The 20,935-nt window shown below is 46.0% G+C and overlaps 1 protein-coding gene across 2 annotated transcripts in view; it reads right to left on the reverse strand.

The window, feature by feature from the left end:
• EP300 (E1A binding protein p300) overlaps window positions 1-11,391 on the reverse strand; it is a 91,779-nt gene extending 80,388 nt beyond the window's left edge. For both annotated transcript variants that reach the window (XM_003905597.5, XM_021921594.2), the window contains exon 1: window positions 10,065-11,391. In XM_003905597.5, the coding sequence (XP_003905646.2) occupies window positions 10,065-10,158 (94 nt within the window). In that variant the 5' untranslated portion in view covers window positions 10,159-11,391. The remainder of the gene's footprint in view (window positions 1-10,064) is intronic.
• Between the last annotated feature and the right edge of the window lie 9,544 nt (window positions 11,392-20,935).

A 20,935-nucleotide genomic window follows, 5' to 3' on the forward strand; every position in this document is an offset into this window, starting at 1 on the left:
TGCTCAACTCAGAAGAACCACACTTCAAAATGCCCCAAATGTAACATCACTAGCCCTATCACACCTGCACACCCACTTCACAAATACTATGCTTCCTATGCTCCCCAATTTATTAAATAATTATCCAGCTGGGCACAGTGCCTCAGGCCTGTAATCTCAGCACTTTTGGGAGGCCAAGGCGAGCAGATCACTTGAGGCCAGGAGTTCAAGACCAGCCTGGCCAACATGGTGAAACCCTATCTCTACTAAAAATACAAAAATTAGCTAGGTGTGGTAGCGGATGCCTGTAGTCCCAGCTACTTGGGAGGCTGAGGCATGAGAATCGCTTGAACCCGGGAGGCAGAGGTTGCAGTGAGCTGAGATCACACCACTGCACTCCAACCTGGGTGATGGAGAAAGTCAATAAATAAATAAATAAATAAATAAATCATCACCCATCGAGTTGCTCAAACTTTAAACTTGGGAATTATCCTTGATTTATTCATCTTACTACCTAACTTCTAATCAATCGCCAAGTTCTGTTGACCATCCATCTTCCCTCAAATCTTTCCACTTCTTTCCGTCTTCTATGGTAAGAGTGGCTGGAACCCTAAAACAGCTGTTTCACTGGTCTCCCTGCCTCCCATTTTTCCCTGCTTCTTTCCAAACTATTCCTCCTTTTACTTAACTGCCTAAGACACAATTCTGCTCCATCCATTAAATGGGTAAAACAGAAGGTCTAAATTCCTGTATTATAAGCCCTCCATGATTGGCCCCTTGCTCACCTCTACAGTCATGTTTTTGGCTATCCTACCAGTTAGATAGTACTTATAGGTTCCCAACAGGATATACTCTGGCCTCACACAGTCTCCTTTCTAGCCTGGGCTCATTTTTACTAACCCTGTCTCTATCTGTGAGATCCCAAAATCAGACACAATTCCTCAAAGAGAGCCACCAGGGCCTGTAACTACTGGGTTAGGTCCTTCTATTCCTCCCACTATATGTGTACTTCCCAAATACAATGCTGATCACACCAGACTTAGTGAATGCCAGTCTTCTTCCCTTATCTATAAACTCCAGGAAGGAAAGAAGGAACAATGTACAGAGGATAAGTGCCTAGCATACAGAAAATGTTGGCCTAATACAGAATAACTGCCATCTTGTCAACTCCACTACACCAGTATTCTTCAAATTATGGCTCACAAGCCAACAGTGGATCATAAAAATCAATATAGTAGGCTGCAACCAGTACTAACAAAAAAAAAAAAAAGAAAAAGAAAACAACAGAAAATATGAGCGTACATTACAATAAGGGTAAGTATTCTTTGTTTATGCTTTGAAACAGAAATCTCTAGTGCTACAAGTAAAAGGTAGTTCTTCCTTAACTGTTGTAAAAAAATTCTTTGGAGCACCGTACTGCTCCTACTTTTTTCTCCTTTATAAGAAAGTTTCTTGGAGCCAGGCATAGTGACTCACGTCTGTAAACCCAGCTACTCAGGAGGCCGAAGCAGGAGGATAACTTCAGCCTGGGCAACACAGCAAGACTCTACCTCAAAAAAATTTATTCTTGGCCAGGCGTGGTGGCTCACACCTGTAATCCCAACACTTTGGGAGGTCGAGGCAGGCGGATCACAAGGTCAGGAGATCGAGACCATCCTGGCTAACATGGTGAAACCACGTCTCTATGAAAAATACAAAAAATTAGCCGGGGGTGGTGGTGGGCGCCTGTAGTCCCAGCTACTCGGGAGGCTGAGGCAGGAGAATGGCGTGAACCTGGGAGGCGGAGCTGGTAGTGAGCCGAGATCGCGCCACTGCACCCTAGCTTGGGCCACAGAGTGAGACTCCATCTCAAAAAAAAAAAGACCCAGGTAACAAAATGAAAAACAGAAAAAATTATGCTTAATTGGCCAGGCACTGTGGCTCCCGCCTGTAATACCAGCACTTTGGGAGGCCAAGGTGGGCAGACTAAAGTCAGGAATTCGAGACCAGCCTGGCCAACATGATGAAACCACGTCTCTACTAAAAATACAAACATTAGCCAGGCATGGTGGTGGGTGCCTGTAATCCCAGCTACTTGGGAGGTTGAGGCAGGCGAATCGCTTGAACCCAGGAGATGGAGGCTGCAGTCAGCCAAGATTGCACCACTGTACTCCTGTCTAGGAAACAAAGTGAGACTCTGTGTCTAAAAAGAAGAAAGAAAAAAATTATGCTTAACACAGTTCTTTATCAAGAAGCCATTCTTTTCTTGAACATTTCTAACAAGAACAATGTTTTCCATTTTCTCATTATGCCTTGAATATCTGATTTTCATTTCAATTACTTATGTACACAAGACATCTTAATGATTGTGTGTGTGTGTGTGTGTGTGTATATATGGTTGTCCCTTGGTATCTGCTAGCTAATTGGTTCCAGAATCCACTCCCTCCACTGCAGATACCAAAATCTGAGGAAGCTCTAGTCCCTGATATAAAGGAGATATGTAATATTTGCATATAACTTACACACATCCACCTATATACTCTGAATTCTTTCTATATTATTAACAATATCTAATGCAGCGTAAATGCAACATAAATAGTTGTTATGCCGTATTGTTTAGGGGAAAATGACAAGGAAAAAAAGCCTGTACATGTCTAGTACAGACGCAACCATGCATTTTTTTCCCCTAAATATTTCAATCCATGGCTGAATCCACAAACACGGAACCCACAGATATGGAAGGCTAACTGTACAGTATTTTTCTGTTTTAAGCTCTGTTCCCATATTCTGATACTCCTAGAAAACCTTTGGATAGATGCCATAAGGCTTACTCCTAAGACTCCTCTATGAACATCATGCACTTGACTTTCTCTTTATCCAGTCTATCTACACAGTAGTTCATCTTTATCTTCTGTTTTGCTTTCTACCATTTCAGACACCTGTGGTCCAAAATATTACAAAGAAAACTGCAGAAATAAACACTAATTTTTGTGGTTTTAGAAACAGAGTCCTGCTATGTCACCCAGGCTAGAGTGTGCAGTGGTGTGATCATAGCTCACTGTAATCTCAAACTCCTGGGGTCAAGTGATCCTCGCACCTTAGCCTCCCAAGAAGCCAGGACTACAGATGCACCCCATCACGCCTTGCTGATTTAAAAAAATTTTTTTTCTAGAGACGGTCAGGGGTTCGGAGGGGTCTCACTGCATTGCCCAGGCTGGTCTTGAATGCCTGGCCTCAAGCAATCCTCCTGCCTCAGTCTCCCGAAGTGCCAGGATTACAGGCGAGAGCCACAACAATGTTTTAAACTGCATGCCATTCTGAGTAGCCTGACAAAATCTCACTTGACCAGGTAGTGAATCTCCCCTTGGTCTAATGTATTCACCTGTATAAACTACCAGCCATTTGTCACTTAGTAGCCATCTCAGTTATCAGACTGACTGTCAGACTGACTATGGGGTAGGGCAGTGCTTGAGTTTTAAGTAACCCTTATTTTACTTAATGATGATCCCTAAGTGCAAGAGTGGTAATGACAGCAATTTGGGTATGCCAAAGAGAAGCTGTAAATTGCTTAAAGGTGAAAGTTCCTGGCTTAATAAGGAACGAAAAAAAATTGTATGCTGAGGTTGCAAAGATCAAATCTATCTGTGAAATTGTGAAGAAGGAAAAAAATTTGTGATAGTTTTGCTGTTGCACCTCAAACTGCAAACATCACAGCCACAGTGCATGACAAGCGATCAGTTAAGAAGAAAAGGCATTAGATTTGTGTGTGGAAGACACGGACAGAAACATGTTCTGATGACAATTATGTTCACTACTATCCACGGTTTCAGGTATCCACTGGAGACCTTGGAATGTATCCCCCAACGATAAGGGGGGACTACTACATATCCACTTGGAAAAAAAAAAAAAAAACAGGCTGGGTGTGGTGGCTCATCCCTGTAATCCCAACATTTTGGGAGGCTGAGGTGGGTGGATCACGAGAGGTCAGGAGTTCAAGACCAGCCTGACCAACATAGTGAAACCCTGTCTCTACTAAAAATACAAAAATTAGCCGGGCGTGGTGGTGCATGCCTGTAGTCCCAGCTACTCAGGAGGTGAGCAGGAGAATCGCTTGAACCAGGGAGGTGGAGGTTGCTGTAAGCCAAGATCACTCACTCCACTGTACTCCAGCTTGGGCAATAGAGCAAGACTCCATCGCAAAACAAAAACACAAAACAACCCAAACCACCTACCACTGCTTTCCTTCTGGTATATTTAACAATAAAGTTAAAAACAGTTAACAATGAACACACACTACACAGAAGCAAGCATAGTCTTAAGCATCTGATAAAGAGAATTCTCATTTATTCCTAACCACAACCCTGTAGACTGGGTAAGTAAGGTGGATTCCTATAAGGTGGGTACCCACCTTACAGGGTTGTGGTTAGGAAAGTGAGGAGGTTGAGCCAAGTTAAGTATTGGGCCCAAAGTTCAGAGCTAATAAATACAAGTCTGGGATATGAACTCTAGCAGTCCGACTCCAATACTCATTCTCTTAGCTACTCTCTTATTCTTTTCAATACTTTTAGTTTTACTCTCTCTCTCTCTCTCAACAAAATTACTTCTAATTGCTTTGGGGCATTTATAAGAAAGAATCTGTATCTAAAAACAAATTATATCCAAATTACTCAGAAGAGGCTTAACACCTCAATTAATATTTATCCTCTTAAGCATTTCTGGGAAAGTGAGCAGTAATAAAAAAATTTCCCATTAAAATTTCAGAACAAAACTACTGTCTACTAAGTGGAAAAAAAAATCACCTGTGAAGTTCAATGTTAAAAAATTTTTGCCAGGTGCGGTGGCTCACGCCTGTAATCCCAGCACTTTGGGAGGCTGAGGTGGGAGGATTACGAGGTCAGGAGATCGAGACCATCCTGGTCAACATGGTGAAACCCTGTCTCTACTAAAAATACAAAAAATTAGCCAGGCGTGCTGGTGGGCGCCTGTAGTCTCAGCTACTCAGGAGGCTGAGGCAGGAGAATGGTGTGAACCTGGGAGGTGGAGCTTGAAGTGAGCCAAGATCATGCTACTGCACTCCAGCCTGGGTGACAGAGGGGAATTCTGCCCCCCAAAAAAAAAAAAAAAAAAAAAAATAGACTTGGTATAATTTGTTTCATTTGCCCATTAATTTTACCTCTTGCCTCACTTAAAAAAATTCAACTTTAGGCCGGGCATGGTGGCTCAAGCCTGTAATCCCAGCACTTTGGGAGGCCGAGACGGGCGGATCACGAGGTCAGGAGATCGAGACCATCCTGGCTAACACGGTGAAACCCCATCTCTACTAAAAAATACAAAAAACTAGACGGGCGAGGTGGCGGGCGCCTGTAGTCCCAGCTACTCGGGAGGCTGAGGCAGGAGAATGGCGTAAACCCGGGAGGCAGAGCTTGCTGTGAGCTGAGATCCGGCCACTGCACTCCAGCCTGGGCGACAGAGCGAGACTCTGTCTCAAAAAAAAAAAAAAAAAATTCAACTTTAGAAATCTTCAAAGGAGGAAACCCTAGAATCTGGACAAACACAAAAGTAGCATCTTTTACTTTTCCATTAATTGCTGGGTATATGAATTGGCAGAATAACTCTCAAATTGTTTTTGTAAATATACCAGGAAAAAGTATTTTACACTCCCACTTGTATCTGCAACATTCTTCCTACTCTTTTTTCTCTTTGCTATTTACCACTTAATGTCCCTACAAGTACTACTTCACATTAATTTTCAGCTGTTTCCATTTTTTTCTTTTTATTAAATAGACTAAAAAGGAGATAGAAAAGCAAAGAAAAACACAAAATAATGCCAAAAGGCCACCAAGGCAGAAATCTTTTCCTCCCTCCTCCCTATTATCCATTCACTGGACATGCCAATACAATTCCAACCTCTGCAAAAGAAGATGAACTCCTCCTGGAATACTGTAACGTATACAAGAGTTACAACTTAAAAGTCACTTTATCTCATTATCAACCAGAGACAACCTTATTGAAGTCCTATAAATGAACTTCCAAGGCCTTGAGAATAATTGCCAGAAAAATTTAAGGCACTTTAGTAAAATGTTTTGCAATTTAATACTGAGGAGAGCAATGCCTCACTAAATCAAGGAGCTGTATCTGCAAGACTCCAGAAGCAAACTCTAATGTAAACATTCAAGCCAAAATAAAATAAAACAAAGTATATCACAAGTTACAGAGCTGGAAAACAAACGGTCTTGATCAAAATGTTTTGGTTAGGATGATGAATCACTAACACACAATGGCATTTTAACAACGTAGAGCCTACAGACAGCCGGGCGTGGTGGCTCACGCCTGTATTCCCAGCACTTCGGGAGGCTAAGGCAGGTGGATCACCTGAGGTCAGGAGTTCGAGACCAGCCTGGCCAAAACGGTGAAATCCTGTCTCTATTAAAAAATACAAAACTTAGCTGGGCATGGTGGTAGACACCTGTAATCCCAGCTACTCAGGAAGCTGAAGCAGAGAATCGCTTGGAGGTTGCAGTGAGCCAAGATCACGCTACTGCACTCCAGCCTGGGTAACAAGAGTGAAACTCTGTCTCAAAAAAAAGGAGAGCTGACATTTTAAAAATCCTTACCACTTATCCATTGTGTACATTAATCTACTGGTCAAAAGGCAGGTATGCTTTCATATACTCTCTGCCCTGTGTCTTTGAAATGGGGGAAAAACCCAAAAAACAAAAAAAGCCCAAAACTCAGGGTCACAAAACTGTACCAAGACCAGAAGGATCTTTACCCTACTTAATTATATGCCAGATCCTAAAATCCTATCTTTCCAGGTGCTTTTTAAGTACATATGGCATTAAGTGCTTACGAAGCAGTGACAAAACATGTTCACTGAATAATGAAGACAACAGATGACCCTCATCATTTCCATCACTCAGATCATCAGAAACAGCTCCAAAAAATATTTCCAGGATTTGCCTAACATTAACTTTTCCAGTCTTGCGGTCATTTTTACAAAAAAAAAGTTTACAAGCGGCTTTCATAATCTTTTTTTGGAGGGAGGAGAGGTAGAAAAATATGTCATTTCTCAAATGATCTGTTTTACCCTAACGATACCAAATGAAATAAAAATTTCAATGGATCAAATGCAAATACTGAAACAACATAAAGGTGTGAAGACTACAAATAAGTCTCTTCCCCATCCCAACACGTAAAAGTTGAGTTTAACTTACTTGAATCAACCTGGAAATTTCTTAGGAGAATATCTGAGTATTAAACAGAAATGCAGACGTTGAAACTTAAGTACTAATTTGGTTTGTAACACTTTAGCATGTCATCCCATTGGATTCCAGTTTTCTTTCCTTTAAAGCTGACATCAGAACCCTCTTGGTGGATATATTTACATCACGAGATTTGCAAGCCTAAATCACTTAAAAAAAAAAATAGTTCCTACATGCTAGAATTTAGGGCTTATTTCAACCAGTTCTAGACAAAAACCATAATATCAAGGACAAATTTTCTTTCACCCAAGTGACAACTCAAAAATCAAAAGTTACAAGTTTGAAATTTAAAGTTTTAAGAGGTGATGTGCCTCCAATAACAGTTACCTGCAAACATATTACAAACTGCAGAATGCCAAAAAAAAAAAAAAAAAAAAATCAAGATATAATGGTACCCCTGGCCAGGTGGCTCACACTTGTAATCCTAGCACTTGGGGAGGCCAAGGTGGGTGGATCACTCGAGGGCAGGAGTTCTAGACCAGCCTGACCAATATGGTGAAATCCCATCTCAACTAAAAATACAAAAATCAGACAGGTGTGGTGGCCTGCGCCTGTAGTCCCAGCTACTAGGGAGGCTGAGACAGAATTGCTCGAACCCGGGAGGCAGAGGTTGTAGTGAGATCACACGCCACTGCACTCCAGCCTGGGTGACAGAGCGAGAGACTCTGTCTAAAACAAACAAATAAACAAAAAAGGTATAATGGTATCCAGCTTGAAGTAAGTTCACAGAGGGACAGTATTTTCTTTATACTCATTTCTCCCCCCCCCCAAACTTTAAATGTAATCCAGATTGGTTACAATTAAAAACTGTACACCAAAGAATTCCTGGAGTAGAATCTTGATTTGGGGAGGAGGGGGGAAGTCAACCCTCATTACAAAATTTAGAAAAGTAACTAAGATAAACTCTGAGTATTATGAGTGAATGAATTAATCTCAATGTTGAGGGTTTTTTAAACTGTAAAAGCCCACTTGATACATTTAGAACTCTTGTAATTATTCGAAGATATTTCAAGTAGCAAAACAGACCGACATGGAGAAAGCAGTAGCACACCTGAACAGAAGTATTACAATACAGCTCCAAGATGAACCTGCTCAAATCAGGACTCCTCAAAGTACATAAAAAAGTTTCCCCTACGTTCCAAGTCACTGGCTAACTCCAACGTAAAATCTCCTACCACGTTACACCAAAACTAAAAAGCAAAAACTACCACATTACACAAATACTAAAGAAACACCACAAAAATCTACAGGTGATTAAGTGTCTAAAGATGATCTAAAAAATCCTTCTGAATGGCACGTTAGCAGGTGCAAAGGAATACAACGATGTGTGTATGTGTATGAATTCTGAAGGAAAAAACCCAGCTAAAAAATTCCCTGGACACTACAGTACCTTCATAGAACACGTACAGATCAAAGTTCATGCATAATCAGTGTTACAAGAGAAACTCTGCAAGATTCCTACTGCTCAATTTTTGTAGGTTAACTTAAATTCATTTCACATCTTTCTTATAAAAGCAACGAATTCAAAGCATTAGCTCTGTCTTCCCATTTTCACTCTCTGAAATGAAGCCTACTTAGAAACATGCTCTCGAAGTTCTCCACAAACTCAAAGGGTACATTTAACTCCATTATGCACTCTCACTGGCAGATGGAGGGATGACGTTGAGCCTGTTCTCAGGGAGTTAAAGAGATGCTCCGTAGTAAAGGGGAACATCTTGTGGACTGTCAGATGGCCAGCCATTCTTCATCTTCATTATCCCAGCAAAGAAAAGGTCCTTACCCATCAGGATAACACCATTAAACTAACTGTAAGAGAAGAATGAAGGGATGATGGGGGAAGTCTCCCTGAACTTCTCCTGACAAAGGGGCTAGTCCACAACTGAATGAACTAAAAAATCCGTAAAGCTTTTACACGAAAATCTTGATCTCCAAGTATGTTTAAAAGTGTAAAAAGACAAAGACACACACAAACACAAAATCTAATGCACATTTTAAACTTTTGTACAATCAGTTCATGTTTGTAGTTGATGACTGGAACTCTTTCAACTTCTAACCTTGATTTCCAGGTACGTAACTCTACAAAATTGTTTATCTTTTTTATTTCCCCTAAAATGAGAAAGTGACTGAAACTGCAAAGAACATGCCCCTGTTCTCCCAATCTAAAAATCCGGAGTTTCAGACATTTTGGTCTCACACCAAAGAACTGGGAGATGTGAAATGAACTGCGCTCCATATTGATTCTTAAAGCAAATAAGAAGAAAAAGAAAAAAAAAAAAAGCTAAGAATGGTAGGTGAGATAAAAGAATTGTTAAATTTCACCTCTAATCTGAAATCTTCGATCTCGCACACACAGTATCAAGATTTTCTTACACCCTATTCTTCAACATAAAATATTCTGCAAAGGAGAAAAAATCTTGAAAAGAGTGGAAAGTAGAGGAAACAGAGTAAGTACAGTAAGGAGAAAGGATTCTAAATTCTTCATTTACCAAGAACAAAAGAATTGAAACTTAAATTGCATAGGAGTTCTTACACACAAATGCATTGGCATTTCCCAAATCAAACTGCACGGGAGCAACAATACAGGCCATTTCTATACAGCACCCACTTACGAGCTCTAATTCCAGAACACACACCGATATGACATAGTGTTGCAACCAATGTATTAGGAGGCAAAGAAAATGGTTGGGCTACTGGACGTCTTCGACCCGCTCATTCAAATACCTTTAAAATTAATTAAGGGGCAGGGAACTAGAGAGAGAGGAAGAAGAAAAAATGGAAGAATAAAGGCGCACCGAGTAGAAAAGATTAAGGGGAACGTGGAAGGCCGGGGCTGCCGAAACTAACCTGTGCCATCGCTGGCGGACGCCGAGAGGGCCGGAGATGAGAGTTTAGGCCGCTTGGCTGAAGGCGGCCCCGGTTCCACCACATTCTCGGCCATTTTTAATTCTTTCGGAGATACAAGCGAGGAAAACCAGAATCCTCAGGAAATCTCTTCTTCGGCCCAGGGTCCCCGCCCCGCACCCAGGGGTGGGCTGGGGGGCTCCGACGGCACCCGAGGGGATAGGGGAAGTTCCTTTTTCTCTTCGCCGGGTCTCAGTGGCTGGAGAGGGATGCAGACTCGATAGAAAAGGTAAGGGCAAGTGCGAGGGGCCGGGCCTGGGCCCAAGCCCGGAGGAGGGCACAGGAGCACAAATTCGCCGAGCGCGTCCGCTGCGGCGAATTCCCGAGAACTCGCGGCTCTAGAGGCGCAGTCCCCGGCCCGCCACGGCCGGCCCCTGCCCAGCCGAGGTCTCTCGGAGCTCCGCCGCCGCCATCAGCCTCTTCCTCCTCGGCGCTGTCCTCCTCCTTCTCATCGCCACAAGGAGGCGGGGGCGAAAAGGGGGGAGAGGAGGAGGCGACAAGAGACACTCACCTCCTCCCGGTGCCCCCTCCCGGGCCTGCGCCCCCACCCTCCGAACCCTCCTCCTGCCGCCGCGCTCCGCGCCGCCGCCGCCGCACCGGCCCCTAATGGCCGCAGAGAGCTCGCCCGAGCCGAGAGCCAGGCTGGCGCCGCCGCCTCACATCGCGCGGCGGCCGGCGGAGGCGCGGCAAGGACGCCGGGAGCGGAGCTGGCCGGACCAGAGGACCGAGGGGGCCGGGCCGAGCAGCGCCACCCGCACGCCCGCGCCGAAGCCGAGCCCACCGAGGAGGCCCCGCTCCGGCGGCGGCGCAGGCGGCCCCTCCTCGCGCTGCGCTCCCCTCCGCCTTCCTCTCCCGCGGAAAATAAATAAATACGGCCGCCGCTACGGCCCCCACCGCCGGCGGCCAGGTGCTGGGAGCGCCCGCCCCCCGGGGCTCCGCTCGGGGCCGCCCGCGGCGGCGGGCTAAGGCGCCGCGGGGCGCGGGGTTATGTAATGGTCCCCCCTAGGCGTCGACGCCGGCCCGGCTCCGGGGCCGCGGTGGGGGTGTGTGCGGACGGGAGGGGGCTGGGGGTCGCCTCAGCCCGTGCGCCCCGGGCCCCCTGCCACTGTCTCGGCCCCTGCCGCCTCTCTCCGACCCGGCTCCCCTCCGCACTCTCTCGCTCCCGCAGTAAGCACTCAGCCCGGCGTCCCGCTTGCCCACACTCGCCCGCTCCCTCTCGCCCTCTCTCCCCCCCAGCCTAGCACACAAACAAGATGGCGGCTGTTGTTTCTTCCCTCTGCCGAATCCTCCTTACGGGCTGGGGGGGGGGGGGGGGGCCGGAAAGGGGGCAGGGGGGGGGGGGGGGGTGAAAAAGGGGAGGGGCCGGGTCTCCGAAGGGAGGCGGGGCCTAGGCCCGAGCCGCTCACACAATGGGGGAAGTGGAGCCGGGGGCGGGGCCTGTTCCAATCACGGGATCCGCCCTAGGCCCCAACGCGGTTAGCGCTTCCGCAAACTCCCCCGGCGTCACCCGGTGGCTCCCTTTAAAGGGGAGGATTTTAGCGGGGGGAGGATTTTAAGGGGGGAGGGGCGGGGGCGGACTCAGAATCTATTTTCAGTCGGTGGATAGTTACGAGGGAAGGTGCCTGGCTTTGGTGTCTGCGTAAGGGACCAGTGGGAACCGGGACGACGGAACCCCGGAGCTGCGCCGAGGAAGGCGCCAAGTCGCCACTCAGGTGGCCAAATGGGAGCGCCCGTAGGGCGGCCCTGCTCTTCGGCCCTTGGTCGGCGGGTCCCCCAAATCCCGGTCGAATCCACCTGGCAGGGGTGTACCCACTGCCGGCCGTTCCGGGCCAGATACCCAGTGCGTCCTCACTTCTCCATTGCCCTCCCAAAGGGAGCAGTTCACATCCAAAAAGCACGTTGATTACGAGTTGTTTTCATATTCTCTGAATTTTCCTTTTCCTTTTTATTTTTATGTATTTATCTTATAACGAGCACTATTACTCTGACCAGAAAACAAAAATCACAGCAGTGGGAAGATGTTTCGGCACCAGACTCAAATTCATTTCTTGCCTTCCACGTGTGTCCACACGCCCCTACCAGGTAGCACTCTCACCACAGGAGCCTTTAAGTATTTTTCTAAACACGCTTGGGACCTGAAGACAGTTTTAGGGTTTGTCTTTTTTTTTTGTCTGCTCCCAATAGACCAAGTTAATAAAAGATCACGTCCAGCCAGTGCCTTATCTAATGTAATTATGGGGGCCGGGCGCGGTGGCTCAAGCCTGTAATCCCAGCACTTTGGGAGGCCTAGAGGGGCGGATCACGAGGTCAGGAGATCGAGACCATCCTGGCTAACACGGTGAAACCCCATCTCTACTAAAAAAATACAAAAAACTAGCCGGGCGAGGTGGCGGGCGCCTATAGTCCCAGCTACTCGGGAGGCTGAGGCAGGAGAATGGCGTAAACCCAGGAGGCGGAGCTTGCAGTGAGCTGAGATCCGGCCACTGCACTCCAGCCTGGGCGACAGAGCGAGACTCCGTCTCCAAAAAAAAAAGAAGATAAAATGAAGGAAAATGATATAATTGGGAAAAAAAAAACAAAAATGTGGTAAAGGTAAGGATGGAAAAAAGCAAAAATGTAATGGTGGGAGGAAATGTTGGAATATAAAGCCTAGTGTGTGGGACTCCACAGTTTTGCAGCTGAGGTCGGAGACGTGGTTTCAAGTTCCTACACATTACCCTGTGTTTGGCCATGGCTAAATTGGTACTGGAGGAGGTGGCAAGGGTGTAAGTGACCCTCAAAGAAACCCCCAAACCAATATCTACTGATACTGGTTAAAAGCTTTTTCTTGGGCAGCACGGTGGCTCACATCTGTAATCCCAGCACTTTGGGAGACCGAGGCGGGTGGATCACCTGAGGTCAGGAGTTCGAGAGCACCCTGGCCAACATGGTGAAACCCCGTTTCTACTAAAAATGCAAAAATTAGCCGGGTGTGGTGGTGCGCGCCTGTAATCCTAGCTACTTGCGAGGCTGAGGCAGGAGAATCGCTTGAACCCAGGAGGCAGAGGTTGCAGTGAGCTGAGATTGTGCCATTGCACTCCAACCTGGGCGACAAGAGCAAAACTCTGTCCCAGAAATAAAAGAAAAAAAATAATTCTTTTATTTCATATCTCATGCTCTGTAGTTAGTATTTGCGAATTGTTGGATTTTCTTTGTTTTTTTGATATTGTTTCTGTTTGTTTTTTAAATGAATGTTGGGATGAATAAATAAGAACCTAATAGTGACTAATGGAGCAATTGAAGTTGCTGACAGGGATGGATTCTGTCCTGTAATGTTCAGGCCTAGATCACCCAAACTGCAGTAGAAAAGCAGGCAAATTTAAAAGGACAGAACCTCTTTATCTTAAAGTTGTTACAGTATGAATTCAATGTGTAGGAGTAAGATCAAGATTGGCCTTCAGGCATAATTTTGTTATTTTTAATAGTTTATACCCATATTCAGACTAAGGAGTACAAAGCAAAGAATGTTGGTCGGGCACAGTGTCTCATGCCAGTAATCCCAGCGCTTTAGGAGACGGGGATGGGAGGGTCTCTTGAGCCCAGGAGTTTAAGACCAGCCTAGGAAACATAAAGAGACACCCTTATTCCCCATCTCTACAAAAGTTAAAAAAAAAAAAAAATTACTTAGACGTGGTGGCGTACACAGCACCTGTAGTCCCAGCTACTCCAGATACTGAAATGGGAGAATCATTTCAGCCTGGGAAGTCAAGGCTGCAGTGAGGCGTAGTCATGCCACTGCACTACAGCCTGGGCAATAGAGTGAGAGATCCTGTCTCTTAAAATAAATAGGGCCGGGCGCAGTGGCTCAAGCCTGTAATCCCAACACTTTGGGAGGCCGAGGCGGGCGGATCACAAGGTCAGGAGATCAAGACCATCCTGGCTAACACAGTGAAACCCCGTCTCTACTAAAAAATACAAAAAAAAAACTAGCCAGGCGAGGTGGCGGGCGCCTGTATTCCCAGCTACTCGGGAGGCTGAGGCAGGAGAATGGCGTAAACCCGGGAGGCGGAGCTTGCAGTGAGCTGAGATCTGGCCACTGTACTCCAGCCTGGGCGACAGAGCGAAACTCCGTCTCAAAAATAAATACATACATACATACATACGTACATACATACATATTTTAAAAAACAAAGGAAAGAAATGAGAAATGCGAAGGACACCTGGAAACTTGCTCTGTCATTTCCTGGTGGGAGATTGCTTGCCCTGTTTTGTTTTGTTTTGTTTTGTTGTGAGACAGAGTCTGGCTCTGTTGCCAGGCTGGAGTGCAATGGCGCCATCTCGGCTCACTGCAACCTCTGCCTCCCTCCCGGGTTCAAGCGAGTCTCCTACCTCGGCCTCCTGAGCAGCTGGGACTACAAGCGCGCACCACCACACCCAGCTAATTTTTGTATTTTTAGTAGAGATGGGGTTTCACCATTTTGGCCAAGATGGTTTCAATCTCTTGACCTCGTGATCCGCCCGCCTTGGCCTCCCAAAGTGCTGGGATTACAGGCATGAGCCATCGCACTTGGCCTGTTTTTTGTTTGTTTGTTTGTTTGTTTGTTTTTAGATGGAGCCTTGTTCTGTCACCCAGGCTGCAGTGCAGTGGCATGATCTCCACTAGCTGCAACCTCTGCCTCCCAGGTTCAAGTGATTCTTCTGCCTCCCTGGTAGCTGGGATTATGAGCATGAACCATCACGGACCCAGCTATTTTTTTGCATTTTTAGTAGAGATGGGGTTTCACCATGCCAGGCTGGTCTCAAACTCCTCACCTCAGTTGATCCACCCACCTCAGCCTCCCAAAGTGCTGGGTTACAGGAATGAGCCACCGTGCCTGGCCCCAGCTGTTTTTTTTTCTTTTTTTTTTTTAAGTTTCTTTTTTTCCTTCTTTTGAGACATAGTCTCACTCTGTTGCCCAGGCTGGAGTGCAGTGGCATGAACTTGGCTTACTGTAGCCTCTGCTTCCCAGGTTCAAGCAATTCTCCTGCCTCAGCCTTCCTAGTATCCCTAGTAGCAGGGATTACAGACATGAGCCACTGAGCCTGGCCTTTTTTCTTTTCTTTTTTCTTTGTTTTTTTTTGAGACAGAGTCTCACCCTGTCACCCAGGCTGGAATGCAATGGCGCGATCTCGGCTCACTGCAGCCTCCGTCTACAGGGTTTAAGCAATTCCCCTGCCTCAGCCTCCCGAATAGCAGGGATTACAGGCATGCGCCACCATGCCCAGTTAATTTTTTGTATCTTTAGTAGAGATGGGGTTTCACCGTGTTGACTGGGCTGGTCTCAAACTCCTGACCTCATGATCCGCCCGCCTCGGCCTCCCAAAGTGCTGGGATTACAGGCATGAGCCGCCGCGCCCAGCTTTTTTTTTTTCTTTCTTTCTTTTTAAAGAGTTTCTGTAAACTTTAGGAAAAGATTTGTTTAGTTTTACAGAGGATCCAGGTTGAATCAAAGCAGCATTCAAATATACCTTGCCCACCTGGGCAAAAACACTTTTGGACTAGATATAAGAAGTGGATTGAAGGAAATCTGAGGAACATCCCATGAGAAAATTCAACCAAAAGAAATCAGAGGCCATGGCCCCCGGCTCTGCTGTAAATGGAGAACTCTGATGCTTGGTGCATCTCCTTGAGATGTGCTCCTCTGGCCTTTCCCCAGGACCCTGAACCTGAAATTGGCCATGTTGGAAGTGGCTGATGGCAAGAAAATAAAGATCACACAAAGGCAATCAAAGTGACTCTTAAGATGGCTTCAGAACAGCAGAATTGAGGCTGGGTATGGTGGCTCACGCCTGTAATCCCAGCATTTTGGAAGCTGAGGTGGGCAGATCACTAGAGGCCAGGAGTTCGAGACCAGCCTGGCCAACATAGCAAAATCCATCTCTACTTAAAATACAAAAAAGTTAGCTAGGCATGGTGGCACATGCCTGTAATCCCAGTTATTCCGGAGGCCAAGGTATAAGAATTGTTTGAACTCAGGAGGTAGAGGTTGCAGTGAACTAAGATCGTACCACTGCACTCCAGCCTGGGCAACAGAGTGAGACCCTGTTTCAAAAAAAAGAAAAGTAGATCACGCCTATAATCACAGCACTGTGGGAGGCCAAGGCGGGTGGATCACCTGAGGTCAGAAGTTCAAGACAAGCCTGGCCAAGATGGTGAAACCCCGTCTCTACTAAAAATACAAAAATTAGCCAGGCTTGGTGGCGGGCGCCTGTAATCCTAGCTACTCGGGAGGCTGAGGCAGAGAATTGCTTGAACCCAGGAGGTGGAGGTTACAGTGAGCCGAGATCGTGCCACTGCACTCCAGCCTGGGCAACAGAGTGAGACTTGGTCTCAAAAAAAAAAAAAAGAGAAAGAAAAATAGAAAAAGAAAAATATTTTATTAGCCAATATTGGCAAGGAAGTGGAGAATTTGGGCTTTCATACACTGTTAGTGGAAATAGAGCGTGGTACAAACTTTTAGGTTCATACTGAATGTTTATAGCCTTTGAAAATCTCAGAATCTAGGACACATTCTACAAGTGTACAAAGATGCGAGAATGTTCCCTGCAGCAGTGTAATAGTCCCTCCTCTCCACTTTCCCCAACAAAGGGAAACAAACTAACAGCCTGTATGTAGGCGATTGGTTAAAAAACAAACAAACAATGGATATGATTCTCCTTATATGAGGTATCTCCAGTAGCCACATTCATAGAGATAGAAAGTAGAACAGTGGTTGCCAGGGGCTGGGGACAGAAGGGAATGGGGAGATCTATTTCATAAGTACAAAGTTTCTCTTTGAGCAGATGAGCAAGTTCTGGAGATGGATGGTGGTGTTGGCTGTACAACAGTTTCAGTGTACTTAATGCCAATGAACTGTGCACTAAAAAATGGTTAAGAGGAAGCAGGTGTGGTGGCTCATGGTTATAATCCCAACACTTTAGGAAGCTGAGGCTGTAGGATCGATACTTTGAGTCTAGGAGTTTGAGACCAGCCTGAGCAACATGGTGAGACCCCCCCCCACCACCCCGTCTCTACAAACATTAAAGAAAAAGTTAGGCATGATGAGGCACACCTGTGGTCCCAGCTACTCAGGAGGCTGAGGTGAGAGGATCACCTGAGCCTGGGAGGTCAAGGCTGCAGTGAGCCGTGATCATGACTCCACTATTTTATGTATGTGTATTTCATGAGAACTTATTAACGTTTTTTAAATGGTAAAAATGATAAATTTTATGTTCTTTCTCTATATATATGTTATATATATAACATATATAATATATATAAAACATATGTATATATTCTTTTTGACACAGAGTCTCACTCTGTTGCCCAGGCTGGAGTGCAGTGGTGCAGTCTCTGCTCACTGCAACTTCCACCTCCTGAGTTCAAGTGATTCTTGTGCCTCAGCCTCCCAAGTACCTGGGACTACAGGTGTGTACCACCACACCAGCTAATTTTTGTATTTTTTTTTGTAGGGATGGGGTTTTACCATGTTGGCCAGGCTGGTCTTGAACTCCTGACCTCAGGTGATCCACCCTCTTTAGCCTGCCAAAGTGCTGGGATTACAGTCGTGAGCCACCACACATGGCCTACGTACCACAGATTTTATCACAGCTAGACAACAACAAAAACTATGGAACAGTCTTACAATGATGGGATACTATGCAGTCATTTGAAAATGAGTAGGCAGATATATACTACCGTAGAAAGATGCCCATGTATTACTAAGGACAAAAAGAATATTGTTGAATAGCAGGTATAGAATGTCTCTATTTTCACAAATATAATGATTAATAATAACAAGTTAGACCAGGCACAGTGGCTCATGCCTGTAATCCCAGCACTTTGGGAGGCTGAGGCAGGAGGATCATGAGGTCAGGAGTTTGAGACCAGCCTGGCCAACATAGTGAAACCCTGTCTCTACTAAAATTACAAAAATTAGCCCAGCATGGTGGTGTGCGCCTGTAGTCCCAGCTACTCAGGAGGCCGATGCAGGAGAATTGCTTGAACCCGGGAGGCAGAGGTTGTGGTGACCCAAGATTGCACCACTGTACTCCAACCTGGGCAACACAGCGAGACTCTGTCTCAAAACAAAACAAAACAAAATAAAAAATAAATAAAGGGTTAGGGCCAGGCACAGTGGCTCACACCTGTAATCCCAACACTTTGGGAGGCTGAGGCAGGAGGATCACGAGGTCAGGAAATCCAGACCATCCTGGCTAACAACGTGAAACCCCGTCTCTACAAAAAAGTATCTAGGCATGGTGGCAGGCGCCTGTAGTCCCAGCTACTCGGGAGGCTGAGGCAGGAGAATGGCGTGAACCCGGGAGCTTGCAGTGAGCCGAGACCACACCACTGCACTCCAGCCTGGGCGATGAAGCAAGCCTCTGTCTCAATAAATAAATAAATAAATAAATAAATAAATAAAGGGTTAGAAGCTGATGGAATATGCACCAAACTGTTAGCAGTACTGGGGTGAGAGAAGTGTTATGAGTCGTGTTCATTGTACACTACAAATTTTTGTGATGTTTGAAGTCAAAATCAGAAAGGATTTTTTCTAAAAAAAAATTCACGCAGCCGGGCGCGGTGGCTCACGCCTGTAATCCCAGCACTTTGGGAGGCCGAGACGAGCGGATCATGAGGTCAGGAGATCGAGACCATCCTGGCTAACACGGTGAAACCCCATCTCTACTAAAAAAATACAAAAAAGCTAGCTGGGTGAGGTGGCGGGCGCCTGTAGTCCCAGCTACTCGGGAGGCTGGGGCAGGAGAATGGCATAAACCTGGGAGGCGGAACTTGCAGTGAGCTGAGATCCGGCCACTGCACTCCAGCCTGGGCGACAGAGCGAGACTCCGTCTCAAAAAAAAAAAAACAAAACAAAAAACTAACATTCATGCCAGGCACAGTGGATCATGCCTGTAATCCTAGCACTTTGGGAGGCCAAGGCGGGTGGATTGCTTGAGCTCAGGAGTTTGAAACCAGCCTGGGCAACATGGTGAAACCCTGTCTCTACTAAAATACAAAAAAAAAAAAAATTTAGCCGGCATGGTGCCAGCCGCCTGTAGTCCCACCTACTAAGGAGGCTGAGACAGGAGAATAGTTTGAACCTGGGAGGCGGAGGTTGCAGTGAGCTGAGATCACACCACTGAACTCCAGCCTGGGTGACAGAGCGATACTCCGTCTCAAAAAACAAAAACAAAAACACCTTCAATGGTTACTCTTTGCTGTTAGGGTAAAGTTTCAATTGCAGGGTTTCGTACATGCTTTACCTACCTTATTTCTCTGAACTTCCCTCCCTGCAGCCAAGTGGAATTATTTCTATTCTTCTGGTGCCATGCTGTCTCTGTTGTTGGGAGAGTCACACATATACTGCTTCTGTCTGAAACACCACTGCAGTCCTTTCTTTACCCACAAATTCCTGATCACCCTTCAGGTCTCAACTAACATATTCCTTTTTCTATAAAGCCCCGCCCCCAGATCCCTCTGAGCCCTAGTTACACACTCCTCCTGTGCCCTCCCTGGCAAATACTCTGTACTTATTTTATTATTTATTTATTTTAAATTAATTTTATTTAGTTTTTGATTTTTTAATTAATTAATTAATTTTTTGAGATGGAGTCTCACTCTGTTACCCAGGCTGGAGTGCAGTGGCGCAATTTCAGCTCACTGCAACCTCAGACTCCTGGGTTCAAGCAATTCTTCTGCCTCAGCCTCCGAAGTAGCTGGGACTTCAGGCGTCTGCCACGCCCAGCTAATTTTTTTGTATTTTTAGTAGAGATGGGGTTTTACCATGTTAGCCATGATGGTCTCGATCTCCTGACCTCGTGATCTGCCCCCCATCAGCCTCCCAAAGTGCTGGGATGTGAGCCACTGTGCCCAGCCTTTTTTATTCTTATTTTTTGAGACAGAGTCTCGCTCTGTCACCCAGGCTGGAGTGCAGTGGTGCAATCTCGGCTCACTACAGCCTCTGCCTACCGGATTCAAGCAATTCTCCTGCCTCAGCCCCCCAAGTAGCTAGGATTACAGGGGCCTGCCACCATGCCCAGCTAATTTTTGTATTTTTAGTAGAGATGGAGTTTCACCATGTTGGCCAGTCTAGTTTTGAACTCCTGACCTCAGGTGATCCTCCCGCCTCAGCCTCCCAGAGTGCTAGGATTACAAGCATGAGCCACTGTGCCTGGCCTTCTTTTATTATTATAGTTATTATTTTATTTGTTTATTTATTTATTTATTTTGAGACGGAGTCTCCCTCTGTTGTCCAGGCTGGAGTGCCGTGGCGCTATCTCGGCTCACTGCAAGCTCCGCCTCCCGGGTTCACGCCATTCTCCTGCCTCAGCCTCCCGAGTAACTGAGACTACAGGCGCCCACCACCATGCCCAGCTAATTTTTTGTATTTTTAGTAGAGACGGGGTTTCACCGTGTTAGTCAGGACGGTCTCGATCTCCTGACCTCGTGATCGGCCCACCTCGGCCTCCCAAAGTGCTGGGATTACAGGCGTGAGCCACCGTGCCCGGCCTATTACTATAATGTTAATAGAGACAGCTCTCAGTATGTTGTCCAGGCTGGTCTTGAACTCCTGACCTCAAGCGATCCTCCTGCCTCAGACTCCCAAAGTGCTAGGATTATATGTGTGAGCCACCATTCCCAGCCTATCCTGTACTTTTGAATCACCTACATTGCACATCATATTATAGTTGCCTGGGTCCTTGTCAGCCTTTCCTGCACAGCAGGGAAGGTGACCATGTCGTCCATCTCTCTCTCCCAGCTCCTGATTTAAGATCTGATGAAGAGGGACTCAACCCAAACTTATTGATCAGAT

This window comes from Papio anubis, chromosome 16, assembly GCF_008728515.1.
Source record: "Papio anubis isolate 15944 chromosome 16, Panubis1.0, whole genome shotgun sequence".
Classification (NCBI taxonomy): Eukaryota; Metazoa; Chordata; class Mammalia; order Primates; family Cercopithecidae; genus Papio; species Papio anubis.